The 27491-nt window shown below is 33.9% G+C and overlaps 2 protein-coding genes, 1 long non-coding RNA gene and 1 pseudogene across 4 annotated transcripts in view; all 4 read left to right on the top strand.

Moving 5' to 3' along the window:
* Nucleotides 1-322: 322 nt before the first annotated feature.
* On the top strand, nucleotides 323-1276 carry LOC144553759 (S-locus-specific glycoprotein S13-like). The gene has a single exon (XM_078301958.1). The coding sequence runs from the start codon at nucleotides 323-325 to the stop codon at nucleotides 1274-1276; it is 954 nt and encodes a 317-aa protein (XP_078158084.1).
* Nucleotides 1277-2503: 1227 nt separating this feature from the next.
* LOC144554606 (G-type lectin S-receptor-like serine/threonine-protein kinase At2g19130) lies at nucleotides 2504-3626 on the top strand. Its single transcript, XM_078302922.1, is given in 2 exon segments — nucleotides 2504-3284; nucleotides 3287-3626. Coding segments are annotated over 2 exon segments (1047 nt in total). The 3' UTR covers nucleotides 3553-3626.
* A 1533-nt stretch (nucleotides 3627-5159) lies between these two features.
* LOC144554607 (putative aldo-keto reductase 1) overlaps nucleotides 5160-27491 on the top strand; it is a 46183-nt pseudogene continuing 23851 nt past the window's right edge. Inside the window, exon 1 of the transcript XR_013511663.1 lies at nucleotides 5160-5235. The product of XR_013511663.1 is annotated as a putative aldo-keto reductase 1 (transcript). The remainder of the gene's footprint in view (nucleotides 5236-27491) is intronic.
* Nucleotides 25617-26624, top strand: LOC144554626 (uncharacterized). Its single transcript, XR_013511670.1, has 3 exons — nucleotides 25617-25688; nucleotides 25790-25888; nucleotides 26532-26624. It is a non-coding gene; the product is annotated as an uncharacterized LOC144554626 (long non-coding RNA).

The following is a 27491-nucleotide window of genomic DNA, read 5'->3' on the forward strand; positions in this document are numbered from 1 at the left end:
TGAACCAATGGCGAGGTCAAAATTGGAAGGAAGGTATCAAACAGGCTCGATGGAACATCTTATAATCCTGCCTAGATCTTGAACGAGATCTCTCAACCCATACTCGGACTTTTTTTTCTTTCAGTCACCAGTACATTGCATCTTGAGATAGCTTCATAAAGAGCTTTAATTCAACGGATTTTGCACTTTCAATTGGAGCAAGGCACTCCTTGCAACCAAGTGCTACCAGTACCAATGCATTATTCATTAATTAAAGAAGAACAGATATTCAGAGGAAAAACTTGCCGATGCACTATTCATTTTCACTATCATCATCTTCATCATGGTAAGTCGTCTCTGTAAAGCCAACGACACCCTCCTACCTGGTCAGACTCTTTCTGGAAGCCAAACCTTAGTTTCCAAAAATGGTATCTATGAACTCAGCCTTTTCGGTGGTTTTATGGGGTCTTATGACCACTACTTGGCAAGTCGAATTGCAAACTCTTCTAATTCTTTGTTGTGGGTTGCCAATAGAGGCAATCCTATTCAAGATCATCTTATGTCTGAACTGCATATTTCTTCTACGGGCAATTTAGTACTGACCAAATCTCAAGAACTGATCCAGTCAACACATCTGACAAGATCGAATGAGACAACCTCCACCATTGCAGTTCTTCTTGATACCGGCAATCTTGTACTAAAAGTAGAGGATAACATTTCTAGAATGGTATGGCAGAGTTTTGATCACCCAACTGATACTTGGTTCCAGGGAGCACCACTTGGATTTAATGCGGTCACCGGAAAAAATGTTCACCTCACATTATCTGATCATTATTCAGGTTCTATTGAGTTCAATTTGGAGTTAGATCCAAGTAGAGCTAGGGGGTTCATTATAAGACAATTATCAAGAAATGTTACATATCATGGTATATTTCCACAATTAATTGATATAGGGGATCATGGTATATTTCCCAACAAAAATCATACATTCATACAATTATACAACTGGTTCGTTATGATGTATTGGCCTAATGACCCTTCCAATTATACTACTCTTTGGTCTAGTCCTGATACTCGGTGCGATTTTGATTCAGTTTGTGGTCCATCTAGCTTCTGTTTTGCAGCTGGTACCTATGCTGGTACCATGGTTCCGGAAATCGGAATCGGAATCGGAATCGGACTTTTAACCGCCGAGTCAGAATCGGATAAATCGGCCGGAATCGGAAGAATCAAATCTTTAACTCGGATATTTTTGGCAGAAGTCTTGTTTTGTAGCAAAAAAATAGGAAAAAATTAATAAAAATAATATGTAAAAAAATTATGTTAATTAAGACAATATTACACTCAAATAATCCACTAATTATATAATTTATTACAAATATTATAAACAAAACACATTTTTATTGCCAGAAGCTATATCAAGCTGACTGAATTATCTCATTGTCCTCTGTATTAAAATACAAATGAAAATATTATTGTACAGAGTCAAAAAATAAAAACATTAATATAATGTCAAATAAAAAATTAGTAGGATGTCATTTCTCAATTCCTGTCATTCTTCCATTTTATTTTTGTGAAATGTAAAAAAATTATGGAGTCCAATAAAAAATTTTCTTTTTCATTTCTTCTCTTTTGAGGGGCCCACATATCTTTAATCTCTCACTCACGTGGATGAACCTGGAATCCAAGAAAAAAAGAAATTCAACCCGGGGCCCACATATCTCTACTTTTTCATTTATGCATTGACCTTCTTCTTCACGATGTCCACATGGGTCAAATTCAACCCGTTCGCCCTTTCCTCTGCACTACTTGCTTAGAAAAACCAAATTGAACAAAAAATAACGTAGAATCGGTGAGACAATCAACCCAAAACGTGAGAATCTGTCTGGAATCAGTGCAGACTTTCTTCACTCAGCCAATTCATCACTTTTCAACCAAGATTTTCGAAGAAAACTTGCTCGCCGTGTAAGTTTGTTTAAAACTCAGCTCAACTCGGTCTAACACGGCTCAACTCGGTGTAACTCGGCTTGACTTGGCCGGAAAATCAGATAACTCGGCCGAGTCAAGCACTGTTCATCCGAGTTTTGCCGAAAAACTCGCATAGGCGTGAGACTCGGGTGAAACTCGGATCGGACATGGCCGATTCCGAGTTGACTCGGAATCGGCCGATTTCCGGAACCATGGCTGGTACCTCATATGCAAAATGCTCTTGTCCTGATTATTTCCATCCTACAAATCCAGAACTATGGGGAAATGACTACGGTGACGGTTGTTCAAGAGATATATCACTCAATTGTCATATTAGTAGAAGTTCCAGTTCTGATCATGTATTCTTCCCAATAGAAAACATAGATAAGTATCATGATAATCCCCAATTGCTTGTGCTAAAAGATGAAAATGAGTGTGCCACAGCATGTCTTAATAATTGCTCTTGTACCGCTTATTCATATCAGAATAACTGTAGCCTATGCTTTGAAGAACTAAAAAATACTGTCCTAAGAAGTGACTAGCAATTTGCAACATTATGTCAGCCATAGGGGTTGCAACATTATTGGTTGTTGGGTTATTGGTTTCTTGGAAGCGCAAAGCAATTTGCTTTATCTTCAACTGAAAGGAAATAACTGGGGACCAACTGGTAGCATTTTCATATGCAGAAACAAAAAGTATCACCAAGAATTTCTTTCATAAGCTTGGAGAAGGAGGCTTTGGTAGTGTTTTCAAGGGATCATTACCATATTCAACTGCCGTGGCTGTTAAGAGAATGAAAAATGCTTGCTCTGAAGAGAAGCAATTTAAAATGTACGTGCAAACGATAGGAATAATTCAGCACATAAACCTTGTTAAACTTCTTGGATTTTGTTCCGAAGGTCCTAGGCGGTTGTTGGTGTATGAGTACATACCAAATGGTTCTTTAGATTCTATTCTCTTTTCAAATCAATGTGTTGGTTTAAAGTGGAACACCCGTTATGAAATAGTGGTTGGAATTGCAAGAGGTTTAACTTATTTGCATGAGGAATGCAGAGACTGCATTATTCATTGTGACATTAAGCCTGGGAATATACTTCTCGATGCCAACTTTTGTCCTAAAATTGCTGATTTTGGTATGGCAAAACTACTGGGGAGAGGTTTTAGCAGAGCATTAACAGCAATGAGAGGAACAATTGGCTATCTTGGACCTGAATGGATTTTTGGGCAACTGATTACAAAAAAAGCCGATGTCTATAGTTTCAGCATGATGCTTTTCAAAATCTTATCAGGGAAAAGAAATATAGAGAAATTCCAAAATCCATAATGCACTTACTTCCCTCTTATGCTGCTATGAAAACTAGGCAAGGAGAGATTGTGTGCCTGTTAGATGATAGGTTGCAGGGAAATGCCGACATGGGGGAGCTAAACATAGCTTGTAAGGTTGCTTGTTGGTGCATTCAAGAGATGGAAGCAGATAGACAATCAATGTGAGAAGTTGTACAAATGTTGGAGGGTGTTGTTGAAGTTTTGATGCCTCCGATTCTGAATTTTCTCCAAAGGCTTGTGGATCTTGAGAATGATTCCCTGTACTCTGTAACTGGTTAAGGTTTACACGCAAGAAGTTGGTGCCAGTTGAATATTCATTAGACTGTTAAGTTTGTTTCTATTTTTTTTGTTGTTGTAATTTTCTATTTCCGGTTTATGTAGTTGCATAAGTTATGAAGTACTTCTACTTATTATTAGAAGTTTAGAACCTCATTGTTCTATTGTTGAATCTGAATTGGATGGTAATTAAATTATTAGTGAACGTTAGGCATATTGTATATCCTTTCTCATTTTAACTAGTACAACTTGCTGCATGTGTTAAGTTTTTTTTCTTAATTAAATTGAATTTTATATGTACTTGCTTGGAAGTATAAGTCTCAATATAAATGCTGTAATTTAGATAATGTTTAATTTTATGTTTCATAATGATCTGCTTAGCACTTGGCAGGCGTCCATTTTTCTAAACTTGATATCTTTTGTCAAGGGGTAACCCCAACCCGGAAAAATCTCTTGTCACCAAATTTCGTATGTAATACATCTGCAACAAATTGTGTAGCGGGTAGAACTAAAGTAGGTATTGGTTCGTGTCAGCTGCTTCACTTTCACTATCATTACCTTTGTCACAGAATAAATTTGGCACAACAAAAATGCGGTGATGTGTTTAACCATGACAAAAATACGGTGCCTATTCGGGGATAGCACAGGGGCGCAGTATTATTTTTGCTTTGAGATTCGTACAGAACGTATTTGAACGGTTGAGATTTTCCATAAAAACACTTAAAGTTTGAGATATCTCAGAAGATGTGAATTCTGAATCTGTGTGGATCTGAGAACTTTGCATAGCTTTGTTGTGTGTTAAAGTCTTACATTTACCCTGTTTAAAGAATCACACACCAAAAGTTACACAATTTTAGCCTTGTGTGAAAGGTCTGTAATGCTGGCTTCAGGTGATGACGCACAACACCAGTGGTGGTGGAGAGGTCCGATGACTGGCGAAACACCTTGAGTTTCTTTGAGAGTTCATCATCAGTTGCCTTGGCGTATAACAAAGAAACTTCTGATAATTTTACAATTTTATCTATCGGCAAACTATATATAACAAAGAAATTTCCCAAATTATATATTCATCAATGATGACATTTTATTCATATTGTAACACTTATCAAGTGAATTATATTTTTAATTGTCTGAATTTAATTATCATCTTTAAGCATCAGCAAACTATAAACAAATTGGCAAATTATATCAAATTTGTTCATTATCAAGTACATGCTATTTCTTTGCAAAAGTCTTTATATAATTTGGCCATATTAAATTAATTTAAAAACAGTACTAAAAATTGTTCATTATCAAGTACATGCTGTTTATTTAATCCTTAAAATCTATTCCACAAACTTGTTTATAATGTGAACTCAGGTTAATAACCCCACTTTTGCTTTTTTAATAGCCGTAGTCGTTTTCCTTGTTGAAATTTTTATAGACTTTTTGAATAATTTATTTGTTAAATTATTCAAAGTCAAATATGACTCACTTGCATATAATTGATCTCCGCCAGTATTACAAAACTTGATGCGTCCAGTAATTGTTTGGGAGCCTGAGGTCAACATTAAATATTGAAAGCAAAATGGATTGCAAGAATTGTTTTAAAACTGGAGATGATTTCTCTGTATTTGTTCAAGAAGAAAAACAGAGCAAGCACAGATGGCCACTTCTAGAGTGAAATTGGGATCCCAGGGATTAGAGGTACTAATTATTTTGACACTTTTTTGTAATTTCTTTTTAAAAACCCTTTCATGCACAGTTTTACAGAGATAATTGCGGTTATTTTTGCAGGTATCAAAGCTGGGTTTTGGATGCATGGGGCTCTCATATGCTTACAACTCTCCAGTGTCTGACGATGACGGTATATCGATAATAAAAAAACACGCATTTGACAGCGGCATCACCTTCTTTGACACTTCCGATGTGTATGGACCTCATACCAATGAAATTTTGGTTGGCAAGGTTAGTTCTTGTAACATCCCAAAAAAAAAAAAAAAAATTGTTGGTCTTTTAGTAAAATATTTTGTTTGTGTTAATGAAAATATAAAGAGATAATTAGTATAAGAATTTGATTTGCTAATATCTGAATTCTAATTGTTTGGAGATAAACTAATACTTTTTATTTCCTTTCTTTCATTATTTAATTGAAGAATTATAAATTAATTTGCCTAAATGAACAAACTATAGTAAATATTAATTGCTACAATTATTTATTTACCATTTTTGCGGGTGATTAAATAGGAATGCAATTTCGGACATTTAATTGTCTATGCCGTCTCCTCTTTACATATTTTGATTAAATATATAATTAGACAGTAAATAATAAAAAGGAAATAAAAGTGAAAACGACGCCTTGTAAAAGGCGGTTATGCACGGCAACTTTTCTATTTCCTTTGTCGGTTCATATTTCGCTCTCTATAAATTGAAACCTCCTCTGTTTTAATTGAAACCGCTCCATTTATTTTCATTTATTCAACCTCTTACTAATTCCCCTGCATTATCATCTTTGTTCAAGATTAAAATAACCGCCTCCTCAATTATTTAATTCTTTCTCATTTCACCCTGCTTTTGTGGCAAACTCATCAGCAGTTTATCAAACTATTCGACTAGGTATGATTTGTATCTATCTCCTATTTGTGCTTACTGACAAATAATAATTTAATTATTCATTTTAAAATGAATACACATCTTAACATTGTGATAAATTTTCTAAATATTGATTATTATTCGATTGTATATCTGATCGAGTTCTGAATTCTGACTACGTCGCAGTGATTCTGAGTTGTCATTGCAATCCGATTTGAAATTCTGAATATCTCACTATCACGTAACCGGACTTCTCTATAACTGTGATTTCGTTTTGTATGGTTGTTTTGAATATTGGTATTGCATATTGAATTATGATGGTACCCTGATCTCAAATCAATCTTGGAAAATACCGCCGCACCTTGTAGTTGGTCAAATAAATCATCAATGCGAGGAAGAGGGTATTTGTTTTTGATTGTCACTTTGTTCAATTCTCTATAGTCCACACACAACCTCATACTCCCATCCTTCTTTCTCACAAACAAAACTGGTGCTCCCCAAGGTGAGGTGCTGGGTCTTATGAATCCCAACCCCAATAATTCTTCAAGTTGTGACTTTAATTCCTTGAGTTCCACTGGTGCCATGCGATATGGAGCTTTAGAAATAGGTCGTGTTCCTGGTTGAAGGTCGATGCGGAATTCAATCTCTCGGTCAGGGGGTATCCCTGGTAACTCTTGGGGAAATATGTCGGTGTACTCAGAAACTACCGGCACTGTGGTAATCTCTATTGTGTCGGTGTGGTGTTGCATTACCGTTACTAAGTATGCAGGGCATCCTGTCTCTATCAACCTCCTTGCGTTCATAGCAGATATAGTGGAACATCGTTCTCCCTGCTTTCGAAGTTGGACTACACAATCGGGGAGTCCGGGTCTCTTGATTACCATCTGTCTTTGGGCAGTTAATACTTGCATTGTGTTTTGTCAACCATTCGAACCCTAACATGAGGTCATAAAGACCTGTCTCCGAGACAATTGGGTTTAGGGAGAATTCTCTCCCTGCGATTTTTAGGGTTAGTCCTACGCAACGAAGTTCCGGGGTTGTGTATTGTAATGCTGGCGTCTGGATTTGCAACATTTTTCCAGTAGTTTGGGTAGGTATGTTGTTTTTATGTACCCACTCCTTAGATAGTACAGAATGACTACACCCGGTGTCTATAAGCACGTAAACAGGATACCCAGATAGTTCTAGCATACCTGTCATGAGGTCCGTTGCCACCCCTTCCTCTCCTGTCGCTTCCTCCTCAGGTTCAGCTTGGTCCCCACAATCACAACTGTATTCATGTGCATGCACTCCTACTCGACCGTTGTCCTGGTTTCCATTCCTGTTGTAACCCGCAGGTCCTCCGGTGAAGGGCGCTCGGTTGGTAACATTACCAATCGGTGGTCTAGCATAGCCTCGGTTAGAACCCCCATTCCGAACTGGGTTGTTATGTACAACCGGTCCTAGACACTCCCTGGCAATATGTCCTGGTTTACGGCATCGATGGCATAAGCCATGGAGTACGTTACACAGGGAAGTTGCATGGTTTCGGCCGTAGTGGTCACATTTTTCTTCAAGGTTAGGCTGGTAGTTGTTTCTAGATTGGGAGAATTTAGAGTTCTCCTCAATCCTTGGTCGGACATTCCTAGGGCCATGGTTCTGGTGGATGCGGGCTTCATAGGACTCTGCGGTGGATGCCCTAGACATCAGGTCAGCCAGTCTCTCTACCCCTGGTAGGTCAATGAGTTGGGCGAGGCGCGGGTTCAGGCCACCTAGGTACTGTTGTTTCAAACGGAATTCATCCCGAACTATGTCCGGTGCGTACCTCATAAGGTTTTCGAATTTGGAGTTATATTCTGTCACCATACTACTTCCTTGTTTCAGGCTCGTAAATTTTTGGCGGAGTAGTTCACGAGACCTGATATCCATATACCTTCCTTCAAACACCCTCTCGAACTCAACCCAATTTATAGGACCCGCGTTCTGGCGCTTAATTTCCTGCCACCAGAACCGTGCATGTCCTTCAAATAACTGTGTAGCTAACTCCACCTTGTCCGCTTCTGGAGCCCGGAGGATTTGGAATTTGTCTTTGATGTTAGAGATCCAGTTTTCAGCTGTGGAGAAGTCACCGGTTCCATCGAATGTCGGAGGTCGCAGAGAGTTGAATGAGCGATAAAGCTCAAAGAAAGGGTCTACTTCACGGGGCCTTCTTTGTTCCGTCTCCATGGCTACTCGAGCAACTCTCTCGAGACCCTGTAAGAGGGTCTGTAGTTGGTTGACAGCCTCTTGGGCATTGGTCACAGGTGGGACAGTTCCTTCAGTGTTGCGATCACTTGTTCCTCTTAGGGGGCGTCCTCTCACCATTTCTATAAATTGACAAAATAGTCTACTTATTATTGGGGAAATGGTTTTTTTTTTTTTTTCGCAATTGCTTGAAAATATGTCTACCCATTTACCTCACAAGATTTTAGAGATACCTGTTGTCAATTGAATTATGGTAGTGTTCTTTAGTTTAATCAGAGACCCTTGGTTTATATATAATACAACTAGACTACTTATGTTATGAATTATTAATTCCCCCGAGATTAATGTATTAAATATATTACTGTATTAATTGCTCTAACTTATTAATTATATATGTATTATCTCAGACTTTACATAGTACGAATGATGACCATTATAAAAATAATAATGACATATGGGATTTATAATGTAATAGTGAACGTTGTATCTAAGTTTATTTCTATATATCTACAAATGTTATCATTATCTTTTTACTTGTCACTTCATTATTATTATATACATATAGTAATACAATAAATTCATATCACATAAATAAACTGAATGATGAGTGAATAATACTACAGATGACGACACTAAACCAGACAGATTTTTCATATGAGATTCGAAATTGGTACATAGGTTATATATATATTAGATAATTATAACTTTAAAAATAGATCATTCAGAACATCAAATTTCAATTTGGAATCCACTAAGATAACGTCATAGATAACGCGGACTAAAACAACGTTGGATTACTTTAACTTAACTAAGATACATTGTCATAATTAAGCAACTCTAGTTCACTCTTACTTCTCTAACTACTAAACTTAAATAAACTTAAACAGGGATACAACTACTAAACTTTTTCGTATTACAACTTAGTTCCCATACAACCTATCCAGCCTTGACAATTCCTTTGCTCTCTCGGCCTCGCTCGTGGTTATCGGACCGGTTATTTCTATTGGCTCCACTTCTAGTGCTGATCCTATTCCTCTTGATAATTCTAATTCAGCACTTATGTCGGAATCTTCTTCATCCAGTAATTCTTTACGGTTGACATCAAGTAAGGTTTCGATGGGCCGGAGTACCATCATGCCGTTAGCTTCCTTTTTAAATGCTGCTTCTCGAAACTCCCGTCCGACTATTCTAAACGTGAGTCGATGGTGCAGGTTGTCCACAATAACATTGTTATCCTTCAGCCAATCTAGTCCTAAGATTAACTCATAGTTCCCTGCATGACCTACGATTGGGTCTACTGACCATAACCCGTTATGGGTGTTGATGTAGAGGTTAGGGCAGTAGAGTTCCTCTTCTCTAATTACTTGGTTTCTAGTTCGGAATGTGTGAACCCTCCCTGTTTTGAAGATCTTGAATCCAGCTCCTATTGCCGCATCATGTTTTAGGTATGAGCGTAAACTACTTGTCGATATGTGTGTATGAACTGATATTCCGGCTAGATCACACATTCCGTCTAGCCTCTTCGGTACTTTCGAGTAGAAATTCGGGTGCAACTTCTGTTTATCTACCTGTGACTTCAGAAGCATGTTCTACAAAATGTAGCGTATTACTACAAGTTAGTTTATTATATTTATTATTATATATATATTTCTAAAGACCAGACCTTAGTATGTTCTCTCTTAATGGTTAATTCATTGATATTGTATGTGCTGGCTCTGATACCAACTTAGTTGTCACACCCCGAGACAACCCACCACGTAATGATACATAAGGCGTGTGCACATCACATACATTATCAATAGATAATACTTATGCAATATGTAAAAGTCAAACGAAGTCTTTTAACACCACAAGTAGTTCAAACACACAACATAAATTCAACATGAGATCAAGACAAACATGGCAAACAAACCGATAATTGCCATGTCAATCAATGTATCCACTTCTAAAGAGAGAATTTAAAGTTTAACTAAAGAAATTAAAAAGATAATTGAGCAGTCAGCTCGTTGCCTTCCTGATCCGCATCCCTCCTATTCATGCTCCTCGCCGGCTTCATCATTTCATGGAACCCACATAAGTGGAAACGGGTGAGAGATCGAACAGTCTCTCAGTACGGGATTTAGTTCCAGTCCCAGAATTTATCAAATTTACTTATTATTACAAATAGGATATAATTATTATATCCTCACATGTCATGCAATATTTAAAACACACACACACACACACATACAATTCTTTAATTATCTTTCAAGTTTTCCATTAATCTATTTATTTGCCAATCCAGTGGGAAATCCATCCAACACCGGAAGACCGCCACTCCGCTGGGAAATCCATCCAACAACGGAAGACTTCTCACTAGGCGGGGAATCCACCCTACGCTAGATATTGGCTGTCTCACTAGACGGGGAATCCACCCTACGCTAGGTCTTGACCCGTGACGGGAAATCCATCCAATGCCACGTTGACGAGGGGTCTAGTCGAACCTAGACCCAATGTATACATTCCAACATGCATTCAACACATGTTGGCCCCTTTCCTTTAGTATATCCGTTACCTTTTACGTTTGTCATTTAACACTACACGATATTATGCTCAACACACCCTACTTACAAGTCTCATGATCGATATGAAATAATCATATTGTAATTCTAAACAAGCCAAAGGGATCGTTCGATTCAACATGCACAATTCCAAACAATTAAATAAATAATATGCATACAAAACGGTAAGTACAATTTGACAAGGTCCAGGAAATCCGTACCTGCTATTGTGGTGTAGTTCGCTACCGTTTCTTCATCACTCTTTACTTTAGAACTCAAACCTAAATCATGTAACAAGGTTTCTAAATTAGTACTTATATATTTTTATTTGACTGTCATTCAAGATATAATCAAATATATTTATTGCCATCTAATCTAACTTATATAAACAAATTTCATAACATAGTCGAATTCCAAACTAACTCTCGGACTATTATCAAATTAATTTATATATATGTATATATATATATATATAATACTCAAATACAAACCGAAAGGAAACAGAAAAAAAAACAAAGGAGACATACATGAAAAGACAAGGAGGCATAATATGACTATCTACACGTAAGCATGAAATATATATATAAGTATTATAAAATAATTCAATTTCAAATCCGAAATGCAAACAGACAAAAACTAACGACACAAGTTTCTACATTGATTAAATACAAAAATTGAAACGTATCTGACTATCTAAGCAAGGTATCTAAGCAAGGCATGTTTATATAAATATAATATAAGACAATCAAATTCCAAATGAATGTAACAAAAAGAAACAAACAAAACGCAACTCAAATAACTATTAGTTTAATGAAATTGAAAACATTGGTTTGCACGGATTGGTCAGTATATGAATGAAAAAGAACAAAAAAAATTGACAACAAGGATAGAGTTTGATGACCTCTGTGACTATGGCGGAAGAAAAGGAATAAACAATTGAGAAGAATACAGAATCGGTGAAGATGCGGAAGAAAGAAATAGAGAGATGCGAACAGACGGTTATTATCACATATATAACGCGGCTTCTAACTTGAATCAGGGGTTAAGTGCCGACTATTCTGAGCAGTTGCGACTCTTATTTCGAGTTACTAATCAGATATATATATATATACACAACTATATATCTATGTATTGTGGCTGTCGGTTATTTATACTAAACTTTGAGTCTTGTATTTTCGGGTTATAATCATACACTATTTACATACTATTTAAATACTGCTATATACATATATACGATTAAATTTTATTTTTTTGAGCATAACTTTACATGATTTGTGACTATTCAAAGATGATAATACGTTAGTTCTGGGTCTCTGGTTTTGAATAATCATAACAGTTTAGAAAGAGGAGAAATATATATATATATAAGGTTGACTAAGATCAAAGTGGTAGTTCCTGACCTTTGGTGCTACCAATTCGTTTTTTAATTTTTAAAGTTCAAAACGTCAATCCGAACCGTTCTAGTTGTTCTCCATATTAAATTTTTGCTGATCCAATGGTGGCTTCTAATTTTACTGTTTTGTTAAGTCACCGTTGGATCAGTGATTTTCAAAGTGACTTAATAAATAGTAAAAAAATTCAAAAAAAATGTAAAATTTGGTCTCCAAGCACAATTTAATATGAAGAACAACTTGAACAGTTCGAATCGACGTTTTAAACTTTGAAAATTAAAAAACGAATTGGTAGCACCAAAGCTCAGGAACTACCACTTTGATCTTAGCCAACCTCTCTATATATATATATATATATATATATATATATATATATAATTATTAACATCGTACCTTAATTTAATATTTTAATTTTCGTGGTGTTACAGCATTTCCCCTTAACTCCTCAAGTATGCGTAAAAGCCACATACTAGTAGGAGCAATAAGGAGAAATGCTGTCGAACTTTTCTCAAACACTAATTAAATCCCGCTAATAGTTCACATCCTAAATGAGACACAATATTCAAAGAGCAGTCCCAAACGAGGGACTATCCAAAATTAATTCCTATTGGATTAATTTTGAACGGGCATGGACCTAAAAGCATCAATAGGTCGGTTATTGGATCACAATACACTAATTATTTACATTATCTAAACAAATCAAGCATGCATGCATTAACAAATAATTGACATAAATAATTAAGCAATAATAAGTAGCAGAAAATTAGAGAAAGAAAAGAGGAAGACTAACCCTAGCAAGATAGAGAGGAGAAATGAAAATTAACTTCAAAGATCTCAGCTCCGGTCTCGATCCTTGTGCGCAGAAATCAGACCAACATTCAATATAGAGAGAGGGAGAGAGAGAGTATTAATTGATCAAAACAGCATTGGAAGAAGGCCTTTTTGTAATCCTAAACCTTTCTACACGGACATTTAGCTATAAATCTGTGTAGAAAGTCGAGAGAGCTACACGAACTTTTATATAAACAGTCGTGTAGAATTGTTTTTTTAACACTTTTAATTAAAAGAAAAAAAAACTTTTTTTTATTCTACCTTTCTACACGGCTCTTTATTAAACGTCCGTGTATGTCACACCCCGGGACAACCCGCCACGTATTTCTACGTAAGGCGTATGCACATCACATACATTATCAATAACAACAAAACATAATGCCACATTTATTTCATAAACAACTGAGTTTAACAAACGATCATGGTGGACATGGCTAGTAGCACACGCACTGCCATGCCTGCTCAATGTATCAATTATTGAATCATGAAAAAGAAATATAAAAACTAAACAATATGTGGCAATTATTAATCATGGGTCTTTCCACTTAGTCTCACTCTTGTCCTTGCTCGAATCCTTCCTCTTCATTACCTGGAACCCACATAAAAGTGGAACGGGTGAGAGATCAAACCTTCTCTCAGTGCGGGATTTAGTTCCAGCCCAGAGCTTATAAAACCTTTACTTACATTCACAAATATGATAAGAAAATAAAATGCGTATGCTTCTTTTTAATGCAATGCATGTTCTATCATTTCTTACTACTTTCATTTATTTAAACAAAAATCCGTTAATCTTATTCATTTGCCTCACTAGACGGTGAATTCATATGCCGCTAGGTCTTGGCGTGATAGGACCGCTTCCGCCTACAATCACGTCCGTGAAAGGACCGCTTGCGCCTACGATCACGTCCGTGAAGGGACCGCGTCAGCCTACAATCACATCCGTGACATGACCGCTTTCGCCTACAGTCACGTTAATGAGGGATCCAGTCGAAACTAAACCCAATATATACATCCCAATATGCAAGCATATTGGCCCCTGTTCAATTACCATATTCGTTCTTTTTGGAAAAACACATTTATTCAATCACACAGTTCATGCCATGCTCAACACATCCTATTCATGCAAGTCCATTGGTCAATATATGAATCCTATCATTTCATGCAAGTTATTTGTGTCTACTCAAGTCATACGGATGGTTCGACAACAACATGCATAAATTCAACTAATGCAATAATAATAAACAATTGAATGACAATAGGAAAGTAAAATAGTTTTATAAAGTCTAGGAAACCCGCACCTGATCATATTTGAATAAATTCCTGATCGTCTCTTACGTCTCCTAAATCTTTAGAAGTCACACCTAATAATTAAACATACTTCTAATCAGAACTATTTACATTCATTTGTTGTCATTTTCTAAAATTCTACACTACTCGTTGTTTTATATTCACATACTATAATCCTAATTCTTAATATTGTGTATAACAAAGTTAGCCAAAATATAATTTAGTGTGGAATTAATTACAAAATTCTCTTGGTTACATTGGTTCAATTATTATCCATAATTTAGAAAGGAATTTATAATCTTTATAACTGCTGAGATTTATTTTTAAATCTATATATAAAAATATAATAATTGTGAGTAAATATGAAAATCAAACATTTATTTCTAACTTTAAATAATGGAGTATCTATATAATATGCTTGTTGAAAGTTAACTAAAATCTATATAAAAAAAACATTCTTGATATCAATATTCAATTATTAAAATTTACAATATACTAATAAATTCTAGATGATTAATTGTCTACATGAAAAAATACTTAATAATAGATTAAAGTTTCAGATTATAATAGATCTAGAGAGAATACTTACTAATAAAAGGAACTTTCAGATTTTCTGTTTTGAGAACGGACAGCAGTCACTGTTTTGGCCATATCTCGGTGGTGGAAACTCAGATCGAGGTGAATCTAGCGCTCAGTCGTCCGTATCTTCGAGTACTACAACTCTCGTGTTGAACACTTCTTCAAAATATGGACGTACGGGTAGCAGTTCTCTGCGGAAGTCAGCTGGCTGGTTTGGGTCCAGCAGGGTTTGAGGGGGGATGTTTATATAGAGATCACACTAGGGTTGTCTTCAGATATTGGTTTGTTGGATTGGGCTTTAATGGACCATAATAAATCAATCTTACCGACTTGGGCTAATGACAAATTATGTTTTCTGCAGTTTTAATTTTCATCCTTAAAGATAAAGTTACCTAGACTTATAGGTTCGTAATTTGGGAAAATTTACTACATAATAGTCATAGGATTTTATGTTATGGTTTCAACCAGACTGATTTTAACTTAATCGGAATTTCCAGTGAGTATGAATTGTTAAATTAGTCAACATAGGTCTGCAATTTCCGAACAGCATTGTTTACTGATTTTAGAATTTTATGGAGAATTCTACGTTCGGAATTTGGGGTAGGTTTATAAACAAAAGTTGTAGATACTGAAGTTAGATTTTCAGGTATTAAATTTTATTAAATTCCGAATTAATATGAGTGAGCTGCGATTAGAATACTAACGACTGTCTGTCTGAAAAATTCAGCTGAAGTTAAATTTAGAAGGTTATCAAAAATATGATAGTTCAAATCTAGGTTTTAATTATAGGTTTGATTAGTATTTATGTCCTATTTATTGCTGTCAGGTAAGAAAACATTTATTTTAGAAATGTTTGTATTTTTTTCTACAAGATTTATTACGATATTTTTTATATAGATAACTATGTGTGCAATCCTAACTCAAGGTGTGTGTGTATTAGCTTGGTTTCTCATTTGGACTCTTATTTTACAAAGTGCTTAAACTTTCTTTACATTCTAAAATGTACCTAGTCATGATGAAGTGTTACATATATATATTATAATAATCTTTATGTTCTCTCGTAATGATTTATGTTAATAACTAAAACGTTAACGTGACGGAACGTTACAGTGTAGCATTGTATTTTTTTTTGTTTTTATGTTTTTCAGATAGCAAAACATTTCCAAAACAGAGAAAAACATTTAAAATCCAGAACTCCAAAACATATATAGCAATTTGAACAAAAAATTCATATACACTAATTTATACAAAAATTATACAAATTCATATTGAGCATTAATTACAAAAGTTAAATTCATATAAACTAAAAATTTCTATTAAGGACTGGAAGAGGTGGGTATATGAAGGACCCTCAGAATTGGATGGAGAGTCGGATAAAGTGTCGGACGATCTCATCAGACTCTTCATCGACTCCCCATCCGGCTCTGGTCCTTCATCCGACTCTTCATCCGACTCTTCATTCGGCTCTGAAATTATCCTCCAAAAACACTTTAGCGCACAAATTAGACCAATTAATTGGGGAAATAAAGCAATTTGCATGGGAATTCGAGATGTAGGTTATCAATTATATCAGATCGGTCATCTTATGAGCTCCAAAAATAGTAGCTCATCTTTATAGATTTGCGATCTGAAATAATTGATAAACCTAAATCTCCACCCAATTGTTAACTGCGAGAGGGAGAGTATAAATTGATCAATACATGTTTTAATAAAGAAAGAGTTGAATAAATAGATGGACAAAGGACCATCAAAAAAAAGGGATCGAACAGGTGCATGACGAAGGACCTTCAGAGCCGGATGAAGAGTCGAATGAAGAGACAAATGATCTCTTCATCCGACTCTAAAGGTCCTTCATCCGACTCTTAAGGTCCTTCATCCGACTCTGAAGGTCCTTCATCCACCTCTTCATTTTTTTTGAAGGTCCTTCGTCCACCTCTTCATCCGACTCTGAAATCCGACTCTTCATTTGGCTCTGAAATTATCCAGTAGGGTTCTTTCCTTTTCCTTTTGGTGCCAGTAGGGTTTACAGAGAGTAATATGAAGATACATGGTTTAATAAAGAAAAAGTTGAATAAAAAGTTGGATGAAGGACCTTCAAAAAAAAAGGGAAGAGGTGTATATATGAAGGACCTTCAGAACCGGAGGAAGAGTTGAATGAAGGATCGAACGATCTCGTTCGACTCTTCATTCAACTCCTCGTCCGGCTTTGACCCTTCATCCACCTCTTCATCCGCCTCTGAAGGTCCTTCAACCACCTCTTCATCCGGCTCTCTGAAATGATCAAAAAATCCTAAAATCCTAAAATAACATTTCTACACGGCTCTTTATTAAATGTCAGTGTAGCTCTCTAAAAGCTTTTCACACTATTAATTACACAAAAAACCGTGTATAATTTGCACCTTTCTACAAGGCTCTTTATGAAACGGCCGTGTTGCTCTCACAAACTTTCTACACTATTATTTAAACAAACATCCATGTACAATGCCGACCTTTCTTAACGGTTCTTTAATTAAATATCCGTGTAGCTCTCTCAAGGTTTTCTACACTGTTATTTAAATAATAACCCGTGTACATTTCCTAATAAACGTCCGTGTAGCTCTTTCACGTCTTTCTTCACTGATTCTTTAGTAAACATCCGTGTAGAGATCCCACACATATTTCGGACTTCCAAAAAATTAGAATTTCTCCATGGTTTTTAGGTAAAATTATCAAATCCGTGTAGAATGTGCAGTGTACAATGACCATTTATGTAGTAGTGATACCAGTTTAATTATGTAGTAATGATTTCGTTAATCTTAATTTCATATTGAGGTAAATTTTAAACCATATTGCTTATTTCCTTATTCTGACGGCTCATATTGGTTATCCAATCATCTCATACTAATTTTCCTTCTGATTTTTGGTTAAATTATATGCCCAATTAGAAAAAAATCATAATTAAGTTACTGGTTAAAAGCTCTACAAAATAATGAAACAATGTTACACAGACCACACTTCATAATACCAAAAAATGGTGTCTATTGATTTGTATCTCAAAGACAAGTACATCTTACTGGTAATGAACTAATTATTTTTCATTACTGAAAAATAGACAAATCACCCAAGATTTGTGGGGGAGCATTTGGAGAAGAACAAACAATTGTTTTTTCGGCTTGAGAGCCTAGCAAAGAAGCACAAATGCACAACTGCTCAACTAGCTCTGGCATGGGTTCTTCACCAAAGGGATGATGTGGTTCCCATCCCAGGTTTGCTTGATTTATTTTCTTTCATTCCTTCTGAAATAATTATTTTTTAGAAAACAAACATTCCTTCTCAAATGGTTGTAAACAATATATGCTTGTTGTTATAAACTTTTCATGGAAGGCCAATTGCTATAACAATAGCAAAACAATGACTAAAATAATAATACTGACAATTGAAATGTAATTTTCTTTTTGTGGGTTATATCAGGAACAACCAAAATTAAGAACTTGGAGAGCAACATAAGTGAACTGAAAGTGAAACTCTCAGATGAAGACATCAAAGAGCTAACTGATCTGGTAAATGTAGATGATGTGGCAGGTACTAGATCACTAAGTGGAAATGAGCTTGCAAACTGAAAATATGCAAATACACCACCTCTTAATCTGTGAGAAAAATGAACATCTTTGACGATTTACTATTTTTGTTTACTTTCCGTTTTAATAAATTGGCAGACGATCAGCTATTATATTGTAGTTACTTCCATTTTATTTTTGTTTTGTTGGTAATATCTCCTCCAATTACTCTCAATTTATCATAAACTTGACAGTAAACTACAAAAAAATGGCAAAAAATAAAATGACCCGCCATAACTAAAATAGTCACACAATACCTTACAAAGAGGAAGCAGCAAATGATCTCTCCAAAGTAGCTGTTAATGTCATAAGGTATTTATAAAGGATAAGTGGATCACTAACCCCAATAAATAAAGTCACAAAATGGGTCCTATCATTTTTCAATGTCCAGTGAATTTGATTGCTGTGATCGTTCACACAGGCGTTTGGAATTGTTAGTATTACATAAATATCAGATGATAAAAAATTGGATATATTGTAAAACAAAGTAAATATGATTTATGTGGATGTTCATTATGTAACTTCTAATATTAAGTCTCAATTTATAATCCACTACCTCATTACTATTGGTATTTATTTTTTCCTTTATTATTATAACGTCTCATCATGTACAATTTCTAACCTATAAATAGAGACTTTGTAAACATAAAAAAAATGGACACAAAAGTAGATAATAAAATTATAATATTGCTCTCTCTATCTATCTCTCTTGTTATATATTTACTTTTTTTTTGGTTTTAACTTTACTTTAATTTTACAACAATTTTATATATATCTTAAATTTTTTATTGTTCTCATGCTTGAATACCAAAAAAAAGAAAAAAAAAACACCTGCTCTGTGAGGCTCTCAAGTTCTTTCCGATTTTAAATTAAAAATATAAGAGTATCACAAGTTGATAAGGGGATCGATAAAAGACTGCTATTTTACAGCCCTTGGGTTTGGCACCAGGTTACATGCTACAATCACTTTAGAAAATTGCAAATAAGCGATAGACTTGAAAATTTAGTTGTTTCAGAGAATATGGTTCTCTCGACAATTGATCCGGGCAACGCAATTAAAATTGTCAATAAGTATCTCCGATCCTATAAATGATACAATACTTAAGTTTTGCTCACCAAATTTTCTTTGATTGAATAATCGATACAATACCGCGAGCAAAGCTAGCTTGTACTATGATCATCAAGAGAATTTGATGAGTGTAACTCTAAAATCTATTAAAACCGTTGAAACTGATCAATTTCACAAGTGATATGTGTACATATAAATTTTAAAATTTTAAAATTCGTTTCGTATAAAATAAAATGGCAAAAAATAATGCAAAATAAATGTATTAAAATAACATGTAGAACTTCACTTCTTTTACCTTTCAAAATTGTACTAAATAAATTCAAAATGTTCAAAATTTTGCATGTAAACACATTACTCGTAAAGTGGATCGGTTTCAATGTATTGAATTCGTCACCAATAAAAAATAATAGATTCAAGAGTTATGCTCACCAAGTTTCACCATATTAAATTCACTGTTTTTCATAAAAAGAAGAAGTGATTTCGTACCTATCTAAAAAAATAATATTTCTTTTTCAAAATAACTTAAAATTTGGCCGTCAAACACATTTCATACGGATATCATGTTAAATGATTCTAATCGATTGTTTGAATATTAAAAATAATGATAAAGATGTAAGGTATGAATGAGACAGAGAAAATATTCCAATATTTTTCTAGGTGTAAATAAATTAGAATGTATGCATCTCCAGCTCTATACGTTAGACATTATTCATTCCCAAGTTAATCTTTTCTTGCATGGCTCGCAATATTTCTCCTTTGGATTGTTGCATCCTCATTCTTGGATATTTGCTTTATTCTCATTCTTCACAAGCCCTTGAGGAAAGCATTGTTGTTGGACAAGTATCCTCTCCATTACTGTAAAAGATTCCCTTCACTTTACGGTTTGAGATTAACACTCAGCTGCTTCGAGATTCGGGCTAGCACAAGTAGAAGTATTAATGGGCTTTGAAATTCGTGCCAAGTTAAAATAAATGGTCCAGATCCAGTAATTGTAAAAGATTCCCTATTACAGTACCAGGGATCATGTGAATTCCATGTTTTTGATGTCATATATCTCCTGTCTAGCTCTGTTTTCTCTTCTCCAATATGTGCATTACAGTCTTGCGTAATCTCTCCATTTATGCGAATTTCATTTTTTGTTGTTGTTGTTGTTGTTATTGTTGTTATTAGCTTAAATAAATAGCAGATAATGAACGGTTCAATTAATTTCTTTTGTTACTACAATGGTGATTTCTTTTAGATTGATAATTTGATGTGATAATTGCTAGGATGCACCACAGTTTCTAAATTAGCAAATTTTCTTTAAAAAAATATTTTTTTAATGACACGCTAGCTAATTAATTGGTTCAAATATTTTCTTTCCTTATATGTAGCACTCTCACTCTATAAATTGCAATTCATAATTAATTTTTGGGATGGAGTGATTTAGAAATTATGAATCCCTTAATTGCTAAACTCAGTGACGTGGCTAATTTTAATTTCTAAACGTTTTCTGAGATAGAGATGCTCTTAATTTTCCTTTCAATCTATGTGTGGTACCTTTTCGTTTTGATTTTGTTTTCTCTTTTGTAAATTTGAAGCTTAATTTAATAATTCATAAGAGGTGTAAAGCATAATTGCAAGACAAGGAATTGGTCAAATGCTCTTGCTTTTAGTAATGTGGATATCCATATGTTTTATTCTTTACTTCTTTCCTCTTTGATGATATGAAAATTATTTGCTTGAGAGACTAGCTACGTACTCTTTCCACTTTTAAACCCCTTAACAAACCAGAAATTTTAAATTTACCATTCATTAAAAAAAAAGAAACCAATTCACCACGAATTCTATGGAATTCAAAATTCACCGTCCAAAATTGGGTGGACCCCGCATTTTTTTTTGGCCACTCAAGTTGGTTAAAAATGGAAGTTTTTGGATGCAAGACTCAACTTGAAGTTGCATCCATGCTAAATTTCAAATTCCCACAAAATCATGGTTTTTTTTTATTTATCATTTTTTCATGGTGAAAATAAAAGTTTCGGCTTAACAAACAATTAGATTTCTTTTCCTTTACTTTATCATGTTTTTCTCTCTTTTTGTTTTCCTCTTCCAAACAGGTTATAAGAGGAAGATAGGTATATTATATAGGGGTATCTTTCTTTTACTTTTAAAAGAAAGGTATATTAGGGGTTTTTTTTTTCTTTTTTTTCTTTTACTTTTCTGTTTAGCAGGTATATAAGAGGAAGATCTCTCCCTCTCTCGTCTCACTATCAGTTCTAAATTTTGGTAATTCCATACAAATAATTTTCCTTTTATCTTACATATAGTGTAATTTGAGCATCAATTTTAGTGTTCAGTGTTAAGGGAGAATTACAAAAGCAGAACAACAAACTAGAAAATAGAGAAACACATGGAATGCTAGAGCAACAACTTCTCTATTTTGGATCATATCTTTTACAAGGTAAAGATTTTATGTTGTCTTCAATCTTTCTATCTTTTATTATAACCATCTCTATTATGTATATGGATCATATCATTGTATAATTACTTTATTATTATGTTACGATCATTGTTACCATTATGTACTATTACTTACAAGTGTCATTTGATATTTCAAACGATTTTAGTATGATTTTAGTGGTAATTTCATAGTGGAAGAGAGAACATTTATATATTCTTAAAATTCTGAAATTCATATTGATATCAGACTATGTTTTTATAAACGATCTTAAAAACGATCCAGTTGACTAGACGGGGGAAATTACTTGAGTCCACCACTCACAAGTCTCCAGGGAATAACCAAAAAGGAATTAATGTCATTCTTAGGCGTTTGGCGTTGGGGAATTAAAGTAACAAGTCATTTATATATCTTATTAGGACAGGGTGTCATTTAATAACTTAATTAGTTCAATTATTATTTAAATATTTTAATACGACGGTGTGTTTAGAGGCTAAAATAAGTCTAATCTTTAGTCAAAACCTTCCAATTCAAGTTATGTATGAATTGGTTTTTAAAGTATAAATTATAAATGTTAAAACCGAGTATGAAAACACAAATTATTAAAAAAAACGTGTATAATTCATATTTATTTAGAAAAAGTACCAATCAATCTTAAATCTGAATTCAAATGATGCACTACATTAACCAATATACCAAAAACACTAAATTAAATTTCAAAAAGATATAAATTAAAACACAACACAAATAAAAAAAACTACATTTACCAATATAAATAAATTTACAATTAAATTAAACAAATTGTTAAATGAACAACATTCTAACTAAAAAAAAAATGTAAATATAACATAAAACCCAAGGTTTGAGACTTTATACATTTACATGATTAATGTCTAAGAAAAACTATTAGAAAGAAAAAAAATTCATCATAACCTGAAAAATGGAGTTATGCCTATAGGTTATAAAGATTACAGATCTCCTCACAAGCTTTCTGAATTAGGGTAGAACACTGAAAATCGAACACTCGAGCGAAGGGTTGCATCCGTTTGAAGTAACAAGTTATTTATATATCTTATTAGGACAGGGTGTCATTTAATAACAAGTTTCTTCATCTCCCATTGCCTTCTCAGTGAAAATATCACCTCCCTAGTCTAACCTCTCACCTTAGCATCATCTGTTTAGAAGAGTTGCCTCAAAGGAATATGTATGTACATGGAAGAGATGTTTTAGACATGAGAGACATGTCTTAGAAAATGATAGATAGAGCTGCATTATAACAGGAGGGTACGGATCGATGACGTGAAATTTTTTGCATTTCTTTTATCACACATGGATCATACAAAAAAATTGCATATGATTACAAGCATAATTTTTATCTAAAAAGCATAATTTTTTTAATACTGTACATTATTCTTGGAGCACATTTATACACGGTTCTTTATAAAAATATGTGTATGAATATTGAAGGTCATTTTCAGAGCGCACTTCGCAAAATGAGCTACAACATTTATACGCATGGATTTAATGAAAATTTTGAGAAAATGTATATGATGTACCTTAGTTGATTAGCTTTTTTGCAGTAGTGACACGTCGCAAAATATTTAATTAATTCGGACAGAAAATGTTTTTGCCGACCATCTATATGAAAAAGGAAAATTACCTTGGGTAGTTAAAGCTAAAAGAGGAGAATATGTACGCCGTATTATCATATATATTATAAATATCAGTACCTCAAACAAGAGTATGACGAGGAAATGGTCCTCTAGGGTATTCTCATTGCTCGAATAATAAAAAATTAAAGGTGCCAATACAAGATTTTGCAATTTGCATTGGTGTCTGTGCAAAAATGTAGAGGATGCAACTAGGTTTTTTTTATTAACAATTACATCATTTCATGCACGGAGATGACATGCTTTTGCGTGTTTAATTAATTGCATCATTGCGTGTTTAATTACATCAAGTATATATTCATCCAGGAACCTCTAAGCCTACAAAACAAAGCAATCAACAAATGCAGCAATAATTTCATCGTCGCTAGTGTACTCAAATTTTTACCGAAATGGTATGCTCTATCTTTTTTTATATATATATTTTTTGAGTAAAAGTTGGAGGTCAAGCCACCCTACAATTTAGTACCTTTGTTATTATAACAAAGGATTTCCCCCATCCGGGTTTCGAAGCCATGACCTTTTACATAAAGACCATGTGCCTTTATCACTAGATCAAATGCTAGTTCTCCTATCTTTTTTATATAGATGTCAAAATGAAGGTTTTCTATGGAAAATGAGTGTTCAGAAACTAATTAGAGAGAAATTCCTCTAATTCATATATTAATCATCTTTAAAATTCCTTTTGCGCACTGTGTGATTTAATGAAGGCATCAACTCAAGTTGTCATAAAGAAAGTCGGGCCAGTTGGCGGGAGTGGTGGGGTAGTGAAAGATATGAATATCAATGGCATCAATCGCATTGTTAAGATCAGTGTTCGACATGGTTCTGTTATTCATGGTCTTATTGTACATTTTCTACATGATACCGGTGAGCAAAGTACCGAGGTGTGGGGTGGACGAGGAGGAAATCTGGCAGAGGTACAACCTTTTTTCATCTCTAAACTAATAGAATTCCAACTCTGTGAGTGAGAAGTGAAAAGTCTTATTTCTTGGTAAAGCAAATTGACCACATTGATCCATTACTTGATAATAATAGAGGAAGAATGTAACGAAATGCAGGACATTACACTACTGTTAGCAGGACCACTTGAACTGATACTGATAATTGTACCAATGGGGCTTCTTAAGTGATGAAAAACAAAATAATATAGGGACCAAGGATTTTTCTATGAAATTTGGCAGGAAAAATATAAAAGTAATCATTAAATCGAACCTACACTTATGTTGGAATGAAATGAAGTTAATTTTGTCACCAATTTTGAACTTTGATTAATGTGTTCATCAATAGTAAATGTTGATTAATGTAGCCACCAAAAGGATATTAATGATATGTGATATTAATGTAGTTAAATCTTGAAGATTCTGAGTACATTACCTTCGTTAAAGGCCACTATGGTTACTACTGGGGTATGATTGTTTTGAGATCACTTAAATTTGAGACAAACATGAGATCTTTTGGACCATATGGTCCAGGAGGGGCATTCCCTTTTGAATTTCCAGCAATTAGTGGTCAAATTATTGGTTTCTATGGACGCTCAGGAAAATATCTTGATGCACTTGGAGTTTACATTAAGGTGTGTAATAATATTATTATTATTGATAATAAATATCTCTATTTTATCTATTGTAAAATCCATCTAAAATCAAGTAACATACAATTTCAAAAAATATTCTACATTATTAAAATGTTAATCCAAAATACACCTTCAGATTTGTAAACAAAACATAATTCTTGGACCCAAATATAGATCATATCATGCTCCCATTCTCTTCTCTCTCGTGTACTTCCACCTTGTATTGTCTAATAGAAAATGTATTAAGTTGACCTCCAGGTAATTGTCTTCTAATCTGTATTCATTTCCTCCTTTTGGAAATTAATATCTGCAATTTACTTCACACAGGACAGAGAAGAAATCATCAAGAAAGAACTTGAGGATTGCAAGCAGGTCTCTTTTTCTCACCATATTCCCCGCATATATATTTCTTACATTGTTTAATGAGTCACTTGGAGATTGTCAATATTGATTTTTCTCTCTTTCGGACACAGAATTTGAAACACACAGAGGTCAAATATTTGAAGTTAATGCCAAAATTAAAAGCTGAGTTGGATCACAAAGATGACATTCAAAAGAAGCTCGAATCTGAGGTACTGATTGTGGAGTATTATTTTTCATATTTTTTTAATTGGTTGGTCACTTTTGATTGACTTGCATATGCATTGGTTTTTCTATTGATAGATCGAGTCCTTAAAAATCAAGAATGATGAATTACCAAAATTAAGAGCTGAGTTGGATAACAAAGATAAAATTCAAAAGAAGCTCAAATCTGAGGTACTGATCGTGGAGTATTATTTTTCATACTTTTTTAATTGGTTGTTCACTTTTGATTCACTCACATATGCATTGGTTTTTCTATTAATAGATCGAGTTCTTAAAAAGTCAAAATGATGAATTACCAAAATTAACAGCTGAGTTGGATAACAAAGATGAAATTCAAAAGAAACTCGAATCTGAGGTACTGATCGCGGAGTATTATTTTTCATACTTTTTTAATTGGCTATTCACTTTTAATTCACTCACATATGCATTGGTTTTTCTATTGATAGATCGAGTCCTTAAAAAGCAAGACTGATGAAATACCAAAATTAAGAGCTAAGTTGGATAACAAAGATGAAATTAAAAAGAAGCTCGAATCTGAGGTACTGATCGTGGAGTATTATTTTTCATACTTTTTTAATTGGTTGTTCACTTTTAATTCACTCGCATATGCATTGGTTTTTCTATTGATAGATCGAGTCCTTAAAAAGCAAGAATAATGAAATACCAAAATTAAGAGCTGAGTTGGATAACAAAGATGAAATTCAAAAGAAGCTCGAATCTGAGGTACTGATCATGGAGTATTATTTTTCATGTTTTTTAATTGGTTGTTCTCTTTTGATTGACTTGCATATGCATTGGTTTTTCTATTGATAGATCGAGTCCTTAAAAAGTAAGAATGATGAAATACCAATATTAAGAGCTGAGTTGGATAAGAAAGATGAAATACAAAAGTATCTCGTATCTACAGTACTGATCGTGGAGTATTATTTTTCATACTTTTTAATTGGTTGTTCACTTTTAATTGACTCGCATATGCATTGGTTTATCTATTTGTAGATTGGTTTTATTGTTCATAGACTAAGTTCTTAGATAGCAAGTATGATGAATATGAAAGAGTAAGACGTAAGCGGGAGATGCAAGAATTAATTGAAAATTTTGGAGAAGAACTCATATCTAAGGTATTGATTGTGGAGTATTATTTTTCATACTTTTTTAATTGGTTGTTCACTTTTGATTGACTCGCATTATGCATTGGTTTATCTATTTGTAGATTGGATCTTACATGCCAAATGTGAATGAGTGTAGCGTCATGTAATTTTAGGTACATATGATCTAATTGAAAATTTCATTTCAAAAATATAATCAATTATGTAATGCCACATAATTAAAAATACTAAATTACTGTATGACATAAATAATTGATATATATATTTATTTGTCTTTCTATATTATCGTTCTTTGTTTTTTCAACTTTCATTTAGATATGTCTATTTAACAAATTGTCCAAATTAAACTACCTTGAATAAAACCAATATGTGTCGATGCATATCAGTATTTTAAAGGTATATAATTATAAGTTAACCAAACACACAAGGCCCGATTTAACATATTATTAGTTTCGGCAGCCCACAATATATATATATATTGTTA

The sequence above is a fragment of the Carex rostrata genome, chromosome 5 (assembly GCF_964058835.1).
Source record: "Carex rostrata chromosome 5, lpCarRost1.2, whole genome shotgun sequence".
NCBI classification, from domain to species: Eukaryota; Viridiplantae; Streptophyta; class Magnoliopsida; order Poales; family Cyperaceae; genus Carex; species Carex rostrata.